Below are 12626 nucleotides of genomic sequence, written 5' to 3' on the forward strand. Positions count from 1 at the left end.
TGTGTTGTAATCAAAGGAGTTTATTACTTTTTAAAAACATAGTCATGGAAATGAAAAATAAATATAAATTTTAGGATTCTCTCACAAAACATCTGCAAGTAACATTCAAATCTTTAAGTTTGAAATTCTGTAAATAATTTTCTTTGGACAGCATAGGTTGTTGTATTTGAGAAGGAAAGAAATGTATTTCATGAGGCAAAACACTAACTTTTTTCTTTTAATTCATACTGGGTATCAAACTCACGACCGCCTGCTTGCAAGGCAGGTTCTTATGCCGCTGAGCTAAATCCCCAGCCCCAAAACACTAATTTTTAATACTGAGGTAACATTGTTGTAAGTTGTCTAAAATTACTTAATTTCTGTCCTTTAAAACCTATATTATGTTCCTAAGGTTTGTGTAACTTCTGTCTTAAATAATCGGGCTCGCAATGGGGTACCTACTGCTAAGGTAACATGTAGGATAGGTTTCAAAATAAGCTTTCATACCAAGTGCTGCTGTTGGGGTCCAATTCCTTTATGAAACATGCCAATTAATATTGCTCTTAATACTCTCCTTCACCAAATCAAGAACCAAGAAATTTAGGTACTCAAAATAGGGATAGTGCACTGCTCTAAAAGAACTCCTCGGAAAGAAGAGGGAAACTCTTTGCAATATAAAACATCCCAAAAATCTTAGTGTCATTTTAAGCTTTGGTACCGTGTATAAATACAGAAGTTAAAACATTATCATATATTATTTGGAAGTATTAACTTGAGAAATGTGAAAATTAAGCTTTTAACTTTTGTTCTAGCTCTTCTCTCTATCCTTTTTTTAAGAGACTAGAAAAAGTTTAGAATAAATGAATAATATTCTAAACTCACCAAACTGAAATGTTGGAATAATGATTTGTAAGTTTGCAGCTTTTCTACCTGCTCCAGTGCCCTTAAAGACACAAACATAGTAGCCAAAGGCTTAAAACTACTCTGAAACTTTTGGGATGCCTTGTACTTTACTATCTGTAGTGATTATTGAACCATCATATTGGTTTGCATTATAGAAATATCTTCTGACATGTTTATTTAACAAAGGGAAATCATCAAAAAATTATCAGCACCACTTTTACCTCATAAGATTCTGTATGAACCCGATAAAAGTAGATAGCCAATAGCAGATGATTTTTCTTTATGACCACAGACATGGAATGGCATGAGGCTGCTAAGTAGTGCTTGTAAAGAACCTGAGTGGCAAGTGCTCTCTGGCTGAATTTTTGTGTAAAATTGCTGACATGACTGCCTAGGAACTCAGTGATACCACAGGAAGGAAGAACCTTCAATACTGATGACGTGGCAGTGTAGTCCTAAATGATTTCATAAGTGTGAATACTCCCATTTTGGGGCTGGGTGAATGGCTCAGTAATAGACATACTGCCTGAGACATGGATAGGAATGTGGATTTTTCTCTCAGCACCATGTAATACAAAAGGTTCCCCATTTTTTAACAGTAATACTATGCTAATCCTAAAAGTCTACACAGCTATATTGTGGCAGGGGACATGAAAACTAAACAGATACTATTTAAAAAATCTACCTTAAAAATTTATTAAAATTTTAAACTAGCTTAACTTTATACTCTTAATCTAAAAGCCTTGCAGAGTTCACAGGCATTGGCCTGTGAAGTAAGCGAATGGTTGTGTCAGCCAGGAGCTTCTGCTTTGTGGTACTAGTAACTCTGCTCACATCAATGAAGAAAGGAAGTGTGTTGTTGCTTTCACAAGGTCTCTTCCCATGCAATACAACTATAACTGTCCAACAGTTTCTGAAATTCAAGGTCTTTCCTTTTGGCAAATATGTTCACTTTGGATTTTTTTTTTTTCAAAGACAGGTGGTCCATCTTGTGTAAACGAGGGTCTACGATGTCATAGCCCTCATCTCTCTCTTTTAAGACAGGATGGCTTTAGACAGTTGAATTCCAGTGAAGCTGTCATCACTGGAAGCTTTTCTGATTTCACTTCTGTGCAAGCCTCCATCCTCACAGTATCTTGACATCGCCTAGGAAAGTTTATCAAAAGGAATACAGGTAAAAATTTTTAAAAGACAGAAACCTTAAAGAAAAGTAATCTAATCACAGAAGTTTAGTCATACAAACTTACTTTAGCTACTTCATGGTCACTGATGCTTTGGGTGTTTGAGACCTGCACTGCCAGGTTAAGAGGTTGCTACTTCCTGCCAATTCACTAACATTCTTTAATGATGATTCAATTACCAAGTAAGGGGAAGTTTGTTCAGTTACAGTCTTTACAAATGGAGTTTCCAAAGCCGACAAAATTTGGTGATACGATAAGCTACCAACAGCATTTTTTATCGTGTAACTATATTAAAAATGATAAGGCTACATATGTGCAAAAACAATCAGTAAATACTGAACCAGCTATTCCAATGCTATCTGACCATTATTAGTTTCCAAACTCTAAGGTATTTCCTTGGAAGGTGGTATGGATTTAATGTAGAGCAGGAGAGTTCTGTAGCACCAACGCATGCTTCTTCAAATTCACATGAGTTGTAGGAGCAAAATACATATTCCAAAATGGATAAGTCCTCAGTTTAAGAGGATAAGTCCTCTGTTCTGGGAGAACATTCCTGAGTCAGATTAATTTGTGAGTCCAACAAAATGAATCTTATAGTCAGTGGACACAAATATACAATGTAAAGCACTGAAAAGCAATCACCAGTGAAATAATCTTCATAATCTGCGAAAACCTGAAACCTAAATATTTGTAAGTTGGAGAGTTACTATGCCATGGACGCACTACAGAAAGTACCATTTGAATGTATGCATCCTTTTCAGGTATCAATTGTTTTGGTGGAGGATCACCAAAAGTCACAAACCATGTGCATTACTTTGCCTATGTAAGCTGCCATTTCCCTTTAAAACTCATGTACTTCCAATTTCCACATGCACAACACATATCTTACATATAGGGCTGTCATGTTAGCCAGTAAGAATCTGTCTACTGAATCCTTGGTCTTGAAGTAGGACAGCTGAATTGTGATATGAATTTTAAAATTGAGTAAAAAATAAGCACAAGTAATTAAGTGAACAGTATTTGTATACATGATAAAGAAAACAAGCCCAGGTAGTTAATCATGTGTGGCTATGGAGAAAGGTAGCGGTTCAAAAGGAAAACCATTTTGATCAGAATAATGCTGATTAAAATATTCTGAATTATGATCAATGAAAATAGAACTGCTTTTAAATAATAATGTGGATCTCTATCTGAACCATTAAGAACTAAAATATATGACACACACTAAAGGTTTAGTAAACTCTTGAAAGTGTTAATTTCAAAACTTGCCATTTTCCTTAACTACTTTATATGATATAGCCACAGATGCTGGCATTAGTGGCTCACAGAACATCCTACTTAGTGAAGGCACAGCCTTACTTCTAGTTTCTGTGCTCTTTCTTTGGTGAGAGGTGCAGGCACAAAATACATGTTGCTGTGATCTGCTAAAGAGCGAAGATCAAAGTAGTATTTGGCATAAATGCTGGCAGACACATTAACATTAAACTCAAGCAGACACAAGTAATGCCTTTCCAGTTGATTTCTGTGGAGGAAGAACACAGAAAAATGAACATCAGATAATTTTGATCAAGTAGAGTATCTTCGAAAATGTCATTTTGAGCTTCTAAGGACTGCTGTAAATTCTATTAAAAGTTTCTTTACTTTAAAGAAAAACAAAACAGTAAAAGGGTACAAGTAATACAGAATTTCAAAAAAATAAACAGTAAGAAATCACTAGTTAATAGATTACATAATGTCATATTAGAAATAGTTGTTCAACTTTCAAAATTAAAGCATACAAAGTGGACATTCAAACAGTGAGACTGCAAACAGTTGTGTTCAGTGATCCAACAAAAACTTTATTTTACAGTCCTAAACACACCTTCAGTTGTATCCTTTAGAGCACTTTCTATCTCTCACTTTTTTACAATTACAATTACACATTTTGGGTTTTATTACTCGTACAGTTCTTAATACTGACTGCTGTAAATTCTGAGATGTAGGGAGGCTACTTAACTGATAAGAAAAAATACTCATGTGCCAACAGGCTGTTTTGAATTGTTTCTGTATCCCAGCACTTTTGCATTTGGGTGGACAATAGTTATAGCCTATTCATTACTGCCTATTGCTGGCTCATGATTCTTTCTTCAACGTCCAGCAGTGCATCTGTGTGACTCATGCTTCACACACATTCATCACTACATTGAGCAGAGAAAAAATAAATGTATGCTAATGTTAGCTCTCAAAGGCTTGCAGACATATTGAGGGGGAAGTAGAGGGGCACCAGGGAAAGATGCACCATTCTGCTCTCTGAGGGGCAAGCACTTCAAGCAAGCATTCATCCTAAATTTGCAAGGAAGGGAAAAAAAAAAACTCCACTATATGAGAAAGGCAATCCTTTCCCCTGTCTCAGCATAAGAGACTGTGATGAAGGGCATATTATTAGTGGGTTTACAAATTGTGACCATGACAAGATACCCATTTTAAACTTTGGAAGATGGAAAGGTCAAACACAGGAGTCTTAAGTGGACTACATCCCTTGTAGGACAAGAACATTGTCAGAGCCCTCACACTCATGTTTCTGTGCTGGGGAAATCCAAATTGATCAGTATCTGCTGCCCCTCACCAGAAGAGAATGTACATGTGTGGGCATACACACACATGCACAAACACATGCACATGTATGCACACGTGTGAGTTCAGTGCAGTGGAAAGAGAAATGACTGGGTACAGCCCTGTGCTATGTGACTAGGGAGCTGCCTTTGCACCTTCTATACACATAAAATCAGAGCCCATCAGACTGATTTCTACACACATACAACACTCCTAATGAGGGGTAGGCAGGCACAGGAGTCTGGAATAAATTCTGTTGTAAAGACCAGCTAAAGCAAAGGTACAACTTGTGACTCAGACTAAACCTATAGCCCCAGGGATATAACAGTGATCAAGCATTTATTTCAAAAGTCAGACATGGTCGCCCTTAAAGAAGGGAATGGCGCTGAAAGCTGTTAAAAAGCCATGAAGATAAACACAGTAATATGTTATATTGATGGTAAGGTTATAAAATACTTGTCTGCAACCTCCAGAAAAAAATTACAGCTTATGAATCATACCATTACAATAACAATCCATTAAAACAAATTAATGATGGAAAACATGAATTTCTATACTGTAGATTGACAGGGTATCATAGTTTTAAGCTCATTTTTATTTTCTATAAAATGTAATATTTAAAATATTTCTTAAAATGCATGCCTTAAGGGACCAAGTGAGCTGGAACATGGATAGAAAAGTCACGAAAACCTTGTAAACTCACATGTCTTGGAGTGCAAGGTTCTTGAGGATCTGGCAGAAGTATATGTTCCACACAGCCTTATCATGCCAAACCTTGAAGGCAAGAACAATGGCTCCCAAGACAATCCTTTTCCAGTTGGTAGGACAGAGGTCAATCTTAGCATATGACATCAACCTTTCTAAGTAAACCTGCAAAGAGTAGAGCACCGCTTTTTCATTTTAGCTCTGTTTAAGTGCTTTGCTAAGAACTGTTGTACATGATGTTTATTCTGTGATGAGAAAGGGAAGTGCGACTGAGAGATTGTGCTCAGCTAAAGCAAGATGTGAGGTCACAACTGTAAATCAGACATGCCTGCTGCCCATGTAATTTTCCTACACAGTTTTGGTGAGTGGAATGCCTGGACATTGCAACAGAAGTCATCCAGCTGGTAGTATTGCTATCACCTCCACATTCGTGAAGGGCGCAGGTGTAAGTTTGTTCAGTAAATACCAAGTGCCACCAACATGTAATATAACATACAGGTGGTAGATATAAAATGGTTTTAGACATGTTATAGTCAGCTGTGATACCTAACTCAAAGTGAGCACATTTCATCTTTTCATAGTATTAAGCCTTTTGTGGCAATAACTGTGGAGAAAAGCACCTTCCCATGGCTGGTGAGCAGAACAGCATGAGAGGTGCAAGATTTACAGCTATGAAGTTTTTCTGAAACGCAGTACCTTTATAATGAAACCACAAGTAAAACAAGATGGTCCTTCTTAGAGCCCTTTTTCATATTCCCACTATTCATGAATATCGATTTTCTTTCCTACATAATTAGCTACTTATTCAATGCTTTGGCTTTATGATGAGAAGAATAGCTGCCAGCCTGTAACCCTGGGACCCCTAAAGTTCCAGGCAGTTCATGACATGACCTCAGGCACTGTTTACATATATCAAATATCTGTTCTACAAAGAACTAGGTGAGCAAATTGCCGAGTAATGATGACAGAGGAAGCTGTATGCTGTTAATTAAATCTGATCAATACAAAAGTTTCCTGATGCTCAAGTCTCCTAGATAGAAAGCTTAAGATTTGCACATGTACCTATTCACATCCTTGTATACTTGAAATCATTTCTAGGGTATTACACTAAAAAAATTCAAGGTAAATTCCAAGTAAAGGTAGATACACTATACATTTAAGCATTAAGGACAAGGGAAAACAAGGCCATAAAATTTCCCCAAATGGTGAAATTTTAGAAGCAGAGCTCATGGACTGGATATGCTATTTTAACTCTTTCTATCGCAACTATAAAGAAAAAGGCTCACTTTTAAGAGCATAGTTACAATCTGTAAGCTGTCAGGCTCGCAGTCCATATTAGGCAATATTCTTAAACCTTGACTGTATTCATTCTCCAATACCTGCTCCCTTAGCTATTCTAACTATGTTACTGTGTTCCAGGATGCAAATCTTCTGTATATAAGTGATGTGAGATAATGAAACAATGCTGGTCATCCTGATAATGAAACAACCCCTGTTCATCTTTTCCATGGCTTTGTTTTGGGTTAGTATTCATTTGTACCACTTGCCTGTTATGTGAGTGGACCACTGTTCTTTACTTTCAAACAAGGCAAACTCTTCCATCAGTATTAGTGCCCCACCCCACTTCTGCTGGACACTGATTACCTCTTTCTGAAGACTTTTTACGTCAAATGTCACTCCCCCAGGTGGTTTACATTGCTCTCATCTCCCTTGCTGAAACTCCAGTACTGCTACCTTTGACCTGGATCACTGTATTATGCCTATGCATATCCCTCATTTCCCCTTCTTTGTTTAACCATTTTTCCTGTATCACTGCACTCTTCTGGAACAGTCTTGCCAATCCGATTGTGGGATGCAAACTTACACACCAGTTATGCATCCTAACACTCCACTCTCCAACCCTTCCTAATATGTAAGCAGCACTGCTCCTTGCCTAGTACTATGAACAAAATTTATAGTGTGACATATTCCACACCAATCTATGCATACTTTCTATTATCTCTACTTCCATTGGTAACATGAAAGCTTTCTGTCCTGAGCTTCCATTTGTCTTTGGTCATCTGCATCACCATGTTGCTTCCTAACCCTTGTCCTCTGCCTCTAATCCAAACCCCACCTGCAGTTTATGTTCCCCAAGACAGTCTGGAAAGCCCTGACATGTAAGGAACAATTCACTGGTAGATCAATATCTACCAAATGTTACCAATCAACCTCCCATGCTTTGCAAATGATGTGTGACCCTGAGAGAGTGATCCTTACCCACAGCATGCTAGTCACCCTGTTCTTGCTTGAGCACATGAAACATGTTCCTGAACTGGGGGCCTACATCTTACCCTCTTGAATGTAATGCATGAGCACCTTGCCTTCCCTGCTCCAGTCAGGTTGTACTTCAAGTGTCACTACTCTGAAACAAGATCTTCCTGGTCACTCTGCCTGAAACTGAAAGCTCTGAAATCACTCTTCAACCTCCTACAATGCTCTGTCTTCTTGACATTTACTGCAATGTGAGATATTCATATACATGAAAAATATCCCATGACTTTTTCACTAGATCATGAGCTCACAAACAGCAAGAATTTTGCTCTATCTCTTTGTTCTTCCCCCGCATAAATATCAGTATCAGTGAGTGTCAGTGCAACTTCTTGACCTCATTCATCACTCTGACCACATCATCTCTCGCCTTCATTTCTCTTTTCTCCTTTCTCCCATTGCTCTGCCTACTTCTTTTGAAACTTTGCCTTTAACTGCTAAGGACTCCTGCCCACTTTTCAATGAATTCATTCTGTATATTTGAGCAGCCACCGTTCTTTACTTCTTAGTCACATTTCTGTGCCTGTACCCCTACATCCAAAGTATATGAAGATATGCCACAGTTATTTCAAGGAGCATCAAGCTTACCTTGTTTACATGGACACTTCCACCTCCAACCCAGCTCTGCTTGCTGTGCTATCTATCTCTACAAATGGAAATGTCCCTGATGGGTTTCTGTTTCAACAGAGGGCATGACTAAATGCCATCAGCGCAGCTGCTGTCTTAAGTGTTTTTTGTCTTCAGGCCATGTATATGACTTTCCACTATGCATTTGGTGGGGGAAGGACTGGAACAATCTCAAACATTTCACCAGTATTGTAGATGACAAATTCCACCTTCCAACTTCTGTGTGGATAACACAAATATGAGGGCACTTCTACAGTGTATCATGATAACAATGCTTTTTAAAGAACTACTGGTACTGTCATCCTGGGCAACTTCATAAATAGACAGAAGCTATCAACAGGGATGGGTTGATACCCATACCCCAAAGACTAGAGAACTGAAGGCAGTGAATTGCCTGAAACACAGCCTGGGTCCTGTTTTGATCAGCCTAAAATCAGTGTCTGTGTCTCCTATGGTCCTGTTAATGCTCTCCTTCCCACCCCGTAGCATGTGCAAGTGTTCACAGTGTCAGCTCTGTGTATACTGATGTGTGTGGGGAAAACTCTTCAGCTTCCTTTAATTGCATTTGTTTTGTGATGAGAAAATTAAAGACACCATTTTAAATGATAATGCCTAGGGAACCCAAATACATTTACTTTCTTTTGATAGGCTTTTTTATGGTTTGTGTCTAGATGTCTACCCAAAGCCATGTGCACTCAGAGGACCTATTTAGAGAAGGGTGAATCTAGATTATGCAATGCTGGGATTAAGGGTGTGTGATTGCTGGGTCAGATTATTGGTTGGATTGACACTGCCCTAATTCCAATAGACTGCATAAAATGTAAGGAACAGAAAGAAGCTTGTCTCTCCCTGTTTCTCTTATTACTTTTGCTTTCTTCCACTGATATGGGCTATTGCTCTTATGCTATGTTCCACTGAACTTTGGAGCCAGTACATTATGGACTAAATCACTACAAATTGTGAGCTAAATGAACTTTTCTCCTTTTTACATTGGGTGCCCTTTATTTTGTCTCAGCAATGAAAGAAATGTATCAAAGGCTGGTCTTAGTAAAGTTCTCATGATAATTTAAGGAATCTAACTTGAAAAAAGTGACCTTTTATGTGTACAAAACCATTCTATGCATGTTTGATAAAGAAGACACATCTTACCAAAGTCATTATTGCGCATTCAGTTGGTATGCATAGGGCATTAAAAATAATAGCAACAAATCTGTATATACATTCATGTTCAGGATCATGCTGAAAGTAGTCCTCTGGAAGCGTCTCTTCCTGAAAGGAGAAATGATGCAATGCAAGTATGATCTGAAGAAAGCTTTAAATATTCTTAAGACAGCAACCTTCACCTTATGTTCACATGTTCCTGAAAATAATTTTCACTGGGTTGTATGTCATTTCATCTTCTACTAGAGACACTGGGATCTTTGACTTTGCCCAGTGATGCTTTGGTCAGTGAGGATCACATATTCAACAGCAGCCCCATAATGACCACATGGTGCACCAGAGTCATCTTTGTTGTGTAAGCACACTCTGAGGTTTGCACAAGATTGGAATCACTTATCAATACATCTCTCAAAATGTACTCCATTAGTAAGAAGAAGAGAAGTGTGCAAGGTCAGAAAAATCACTATTTCTTTCTACTGTGATTAACAGCATTCTCAGATTGATTTATAGCCTTAAAGTCTTCTAAATTGTATGTTGTATTTCTTTGTACATGGCCTGAAGTCTAAAATATATAATTATTGTCCTGCAGCCACAACCTCTTCTGGAAGTCAGCAGCCAGATGACGGTTGAGCAGTGCAAAGTGATAATATGCCTGAGGAACTGACTTTTAATTTTACATCATTCAAACCTAACTCTTTCTTCAGAGATATCACCTATGCAGTAATGTGTATATCAGATTCTATTGGAAAATATTATTATTATTTTATTAAAAGAGGAAACAAAACAAAACAAATCAAAGCAGTAAAGGGTAAAAATAATACATAATATCTGGACAAATATATGCAGTAAGAAATCATTGATTAATAGATTACATATTTTCATCTTAGAAACAGTTGTGCAAGTTACAAAATTAAAGCATACAAAGTGGAAATTCATACAGTGAGATTGCAGACAGTTCTCTTCAATGGTCCAACAAAAACTCAGTAATGAGTTTTTCTATCCTACACACTTAAATATATATGCAGGTATATCCTTTAGATCACTTTCTTTTCCTCTCTTTTTTACAATAACAATTACACTTTTTGAGTTTTATTAGTCCCACAGACCTTACAACTATTGTTTGAAGCGATAAAAAAGAACAAATGTGACAAAACAAAACAGAGTTAGTTAGAACAGAAGGATGGACTTAGTACATGATGCAAAAACAGAATACCAGGTGATCAACAATGGTTACCATTATGCCTCTTGGTATCTTATAAAGAGTTGTGTATATCATCAGGTACAATAAAATTGAGCAAAACAGTACAGAACAAGACCAGTAAAACCTACATTGGAGACCTTACAGGACTTCAAAAGTAGATAATAGTGAAAGCATAATGGCCATCATAGTAAATCTTATTGTCTTCAAAGTGGTTGCCTATGCCCTCAAACTTGATAGTATCAAACAAAACAGAATAGAGTGAAATAAATCAGACCAGGATGGGAGAGCAACACAGGTGCTCAAGAGAGGTTAATAGGAAAAATAACTGTTACTATATCCCACTATTTTTTAAATTTAGTTTTAACTAACTCTTTCCTCAGAGATATCACCTATTCATTAATGTGTATATCAGATTTTACTGAAAACTGCTTTTGAAAATGTACATTTTCTGATGTTGGAGTAGTACATTTATTCACTTTAGTTCAGTAATAGAGGAGCTTTAAGCCACTTTTGCCCATATCGTAACCCTAAAGAACAGTTCTTTTCATAGAACATGTCATACAACATGATGTTGGAAAGCACATGATTTAAATTCAAATAGAAGTGTGTGATTTATTTCTGCACTTAATATCAAAAGAAAAAGCATCAAAGATACGGTTAGGTAAAAAATGATCTTGTAAAACTGACACTTACTGTGAGAGGATGCAGTCTCTCATCAAAAATATCCAGGGATGTATTTGCATCTCTGCAAAGAAAAGTTCATCTAAGTCATTTATATCTTAGTTAAGTACCTGGTAAGGGTAGGGGACTATGGAGAAAGAGGCCTAACCTTCAACATATCAAGCAGTTTTAGAAATTCTTCTCCTTGATTTTGACCTTAAGACATCTCTTTGTTTAGTGCATCAAGTACTGTGAAGACTTTTCTAAGATAAGCAGGCTAAGTTGCCTATAAGTAATGACACTTCCTTACAGGCAATGCTAGTAAAGCAGCAGTGCTGGGTATTCAAACCTAGAAGTGTAGTAAATGTGAATGAGATTTAGATCTCCAAAGTTTTCTTTTCTTCAGTCCTCTATATTTTCATCATGCATTTGTGTTTCTGTTGTGTCAAAAAATGTAGCAGCTTTTGTATAGGAGACCAGTATTTTCATTGAAGTATTATACTGTGTTCCTATAAAGCAATGGTTTGCTGTGGTCTCTGGACCTCTGGAGAACCCTCAGTATCATTTTCAGGAGGCTCAAGCGCTCAAACTTCTCTTACAATCATGAAGAATTTACTTATTTTTTGACTGTTGGTCACTTGTTATGCTCATATAAAGGCAAAATCAAAACTTGCAATTTCTTAATGTGAACCATTCCTGTGGCACCAAGTTACATCAGAGGTCATTGTATTTTTCACTGTCACTTGCAGTTTTGTTTAAAAACCTTTTATAATTGCCTATGATGAAACAGCAAAGAATAATGTTGGTAAATCTTGGATCAGCTTTTTGGTATTATGAATAAATGAAAAGTTCACATAAAGCAGTTCTGCATACTGAAGTATGTTCTCAGAACTTCACTTAGGATTTAGTTGTGAGTTTAACAGTCTTTTTATCATAGAACTCTACTTTTACATGAAACTAGATATATCAATAGAGAACATAGTGGGCCTCGAGGAAAGTGAAGAAATAGTTGTTGCCAATGTCAAATTCAAGCAGTGAATCTAAAACGTTGAGATTTATGCAAGATGTATACCTTGAAATCTGCCTATGACAGACTCTCAGTATCTGGAAGACTTTTTGCTAAGACTGGTGATGATAATAACGAAAGTGTTCTGGATGTTGTAAAAAAAATCTGAACTGGTAATTTCAAAGCTCACTGATGTATATTATGAATCATGTACTCATAAAAGAATTGCTCACTGTGAAAGACACACCAATAAGTGTTATTTTGTAGCAGTTTCAGAGACACAATGTAAAATTCCATTATA

At 37.0% G+C, this 12626-nt stretch overlaps 1 protein-coding gene and 1 long non-coding RNA gene across 2 annotated transcripts in view; one reads left to right on the forward strand and one right to left on the reverse strand.

The window, feature by feature from the left end:
• The window catches only part of LOC134470333 (uncharacterized), a 99724-nt gene that overhangs the window by 29528 nt on the left and 57570 nt on the right, over nucleotides 1-12626 (forward strand). The gene's annotated exons all lie outside the window — the stretch shown is intronic.
• The window catches only part of LOC100724754 (cyclin-Y-like protein 1), a 16923-nt gene continuing 4297 nt past the window's right edge, over nucleotides 1-12626 (reverse strand). Inside the window, exons 3-7 of the mRNA XM_013152514.3 lie at nucleotides 11353-11404; nucleotides 9447-9566; nucleotides 5359-5525; nucleotides 3423-3585; nucleotides 1-2028 (exon numbers count right to left, since the gene is read on the reverse strand). Coding sequence (XP_013007968.1) covers nucleotides 1918-2028; nucleotides 3423-3585; nucleotides 5359-5525; nucleotides 9447-9566; nucleotides 11353-11404 — 613 coding nt within the window. The 3' untranslated portion in view covers nucleotides 1-1917. The remainder of the gene's footprint in view (nucleotides 2029-3422; nucleotides 3586-5358; nucleotides 5526-9446; nucleotides 9567-11352; nucleotides 11405-12626) is intronic.

This window comes from Cavia porcellus, unplaced genomic scaffold (genome assembly GCF_034190915.1).
Source record: "Cavia porcellus strain 051 isolate PalLab524CR breed Dunkin Hartley unplaced genomic scaffold, mCavPor4.1 scaffold_23, whole genome shotgun sequence".
NCBI lineage: Eukaryota > Metazoa > Chordata > Mammalia > Rodentia > Caviidae > Cavia > Cavia porcellus.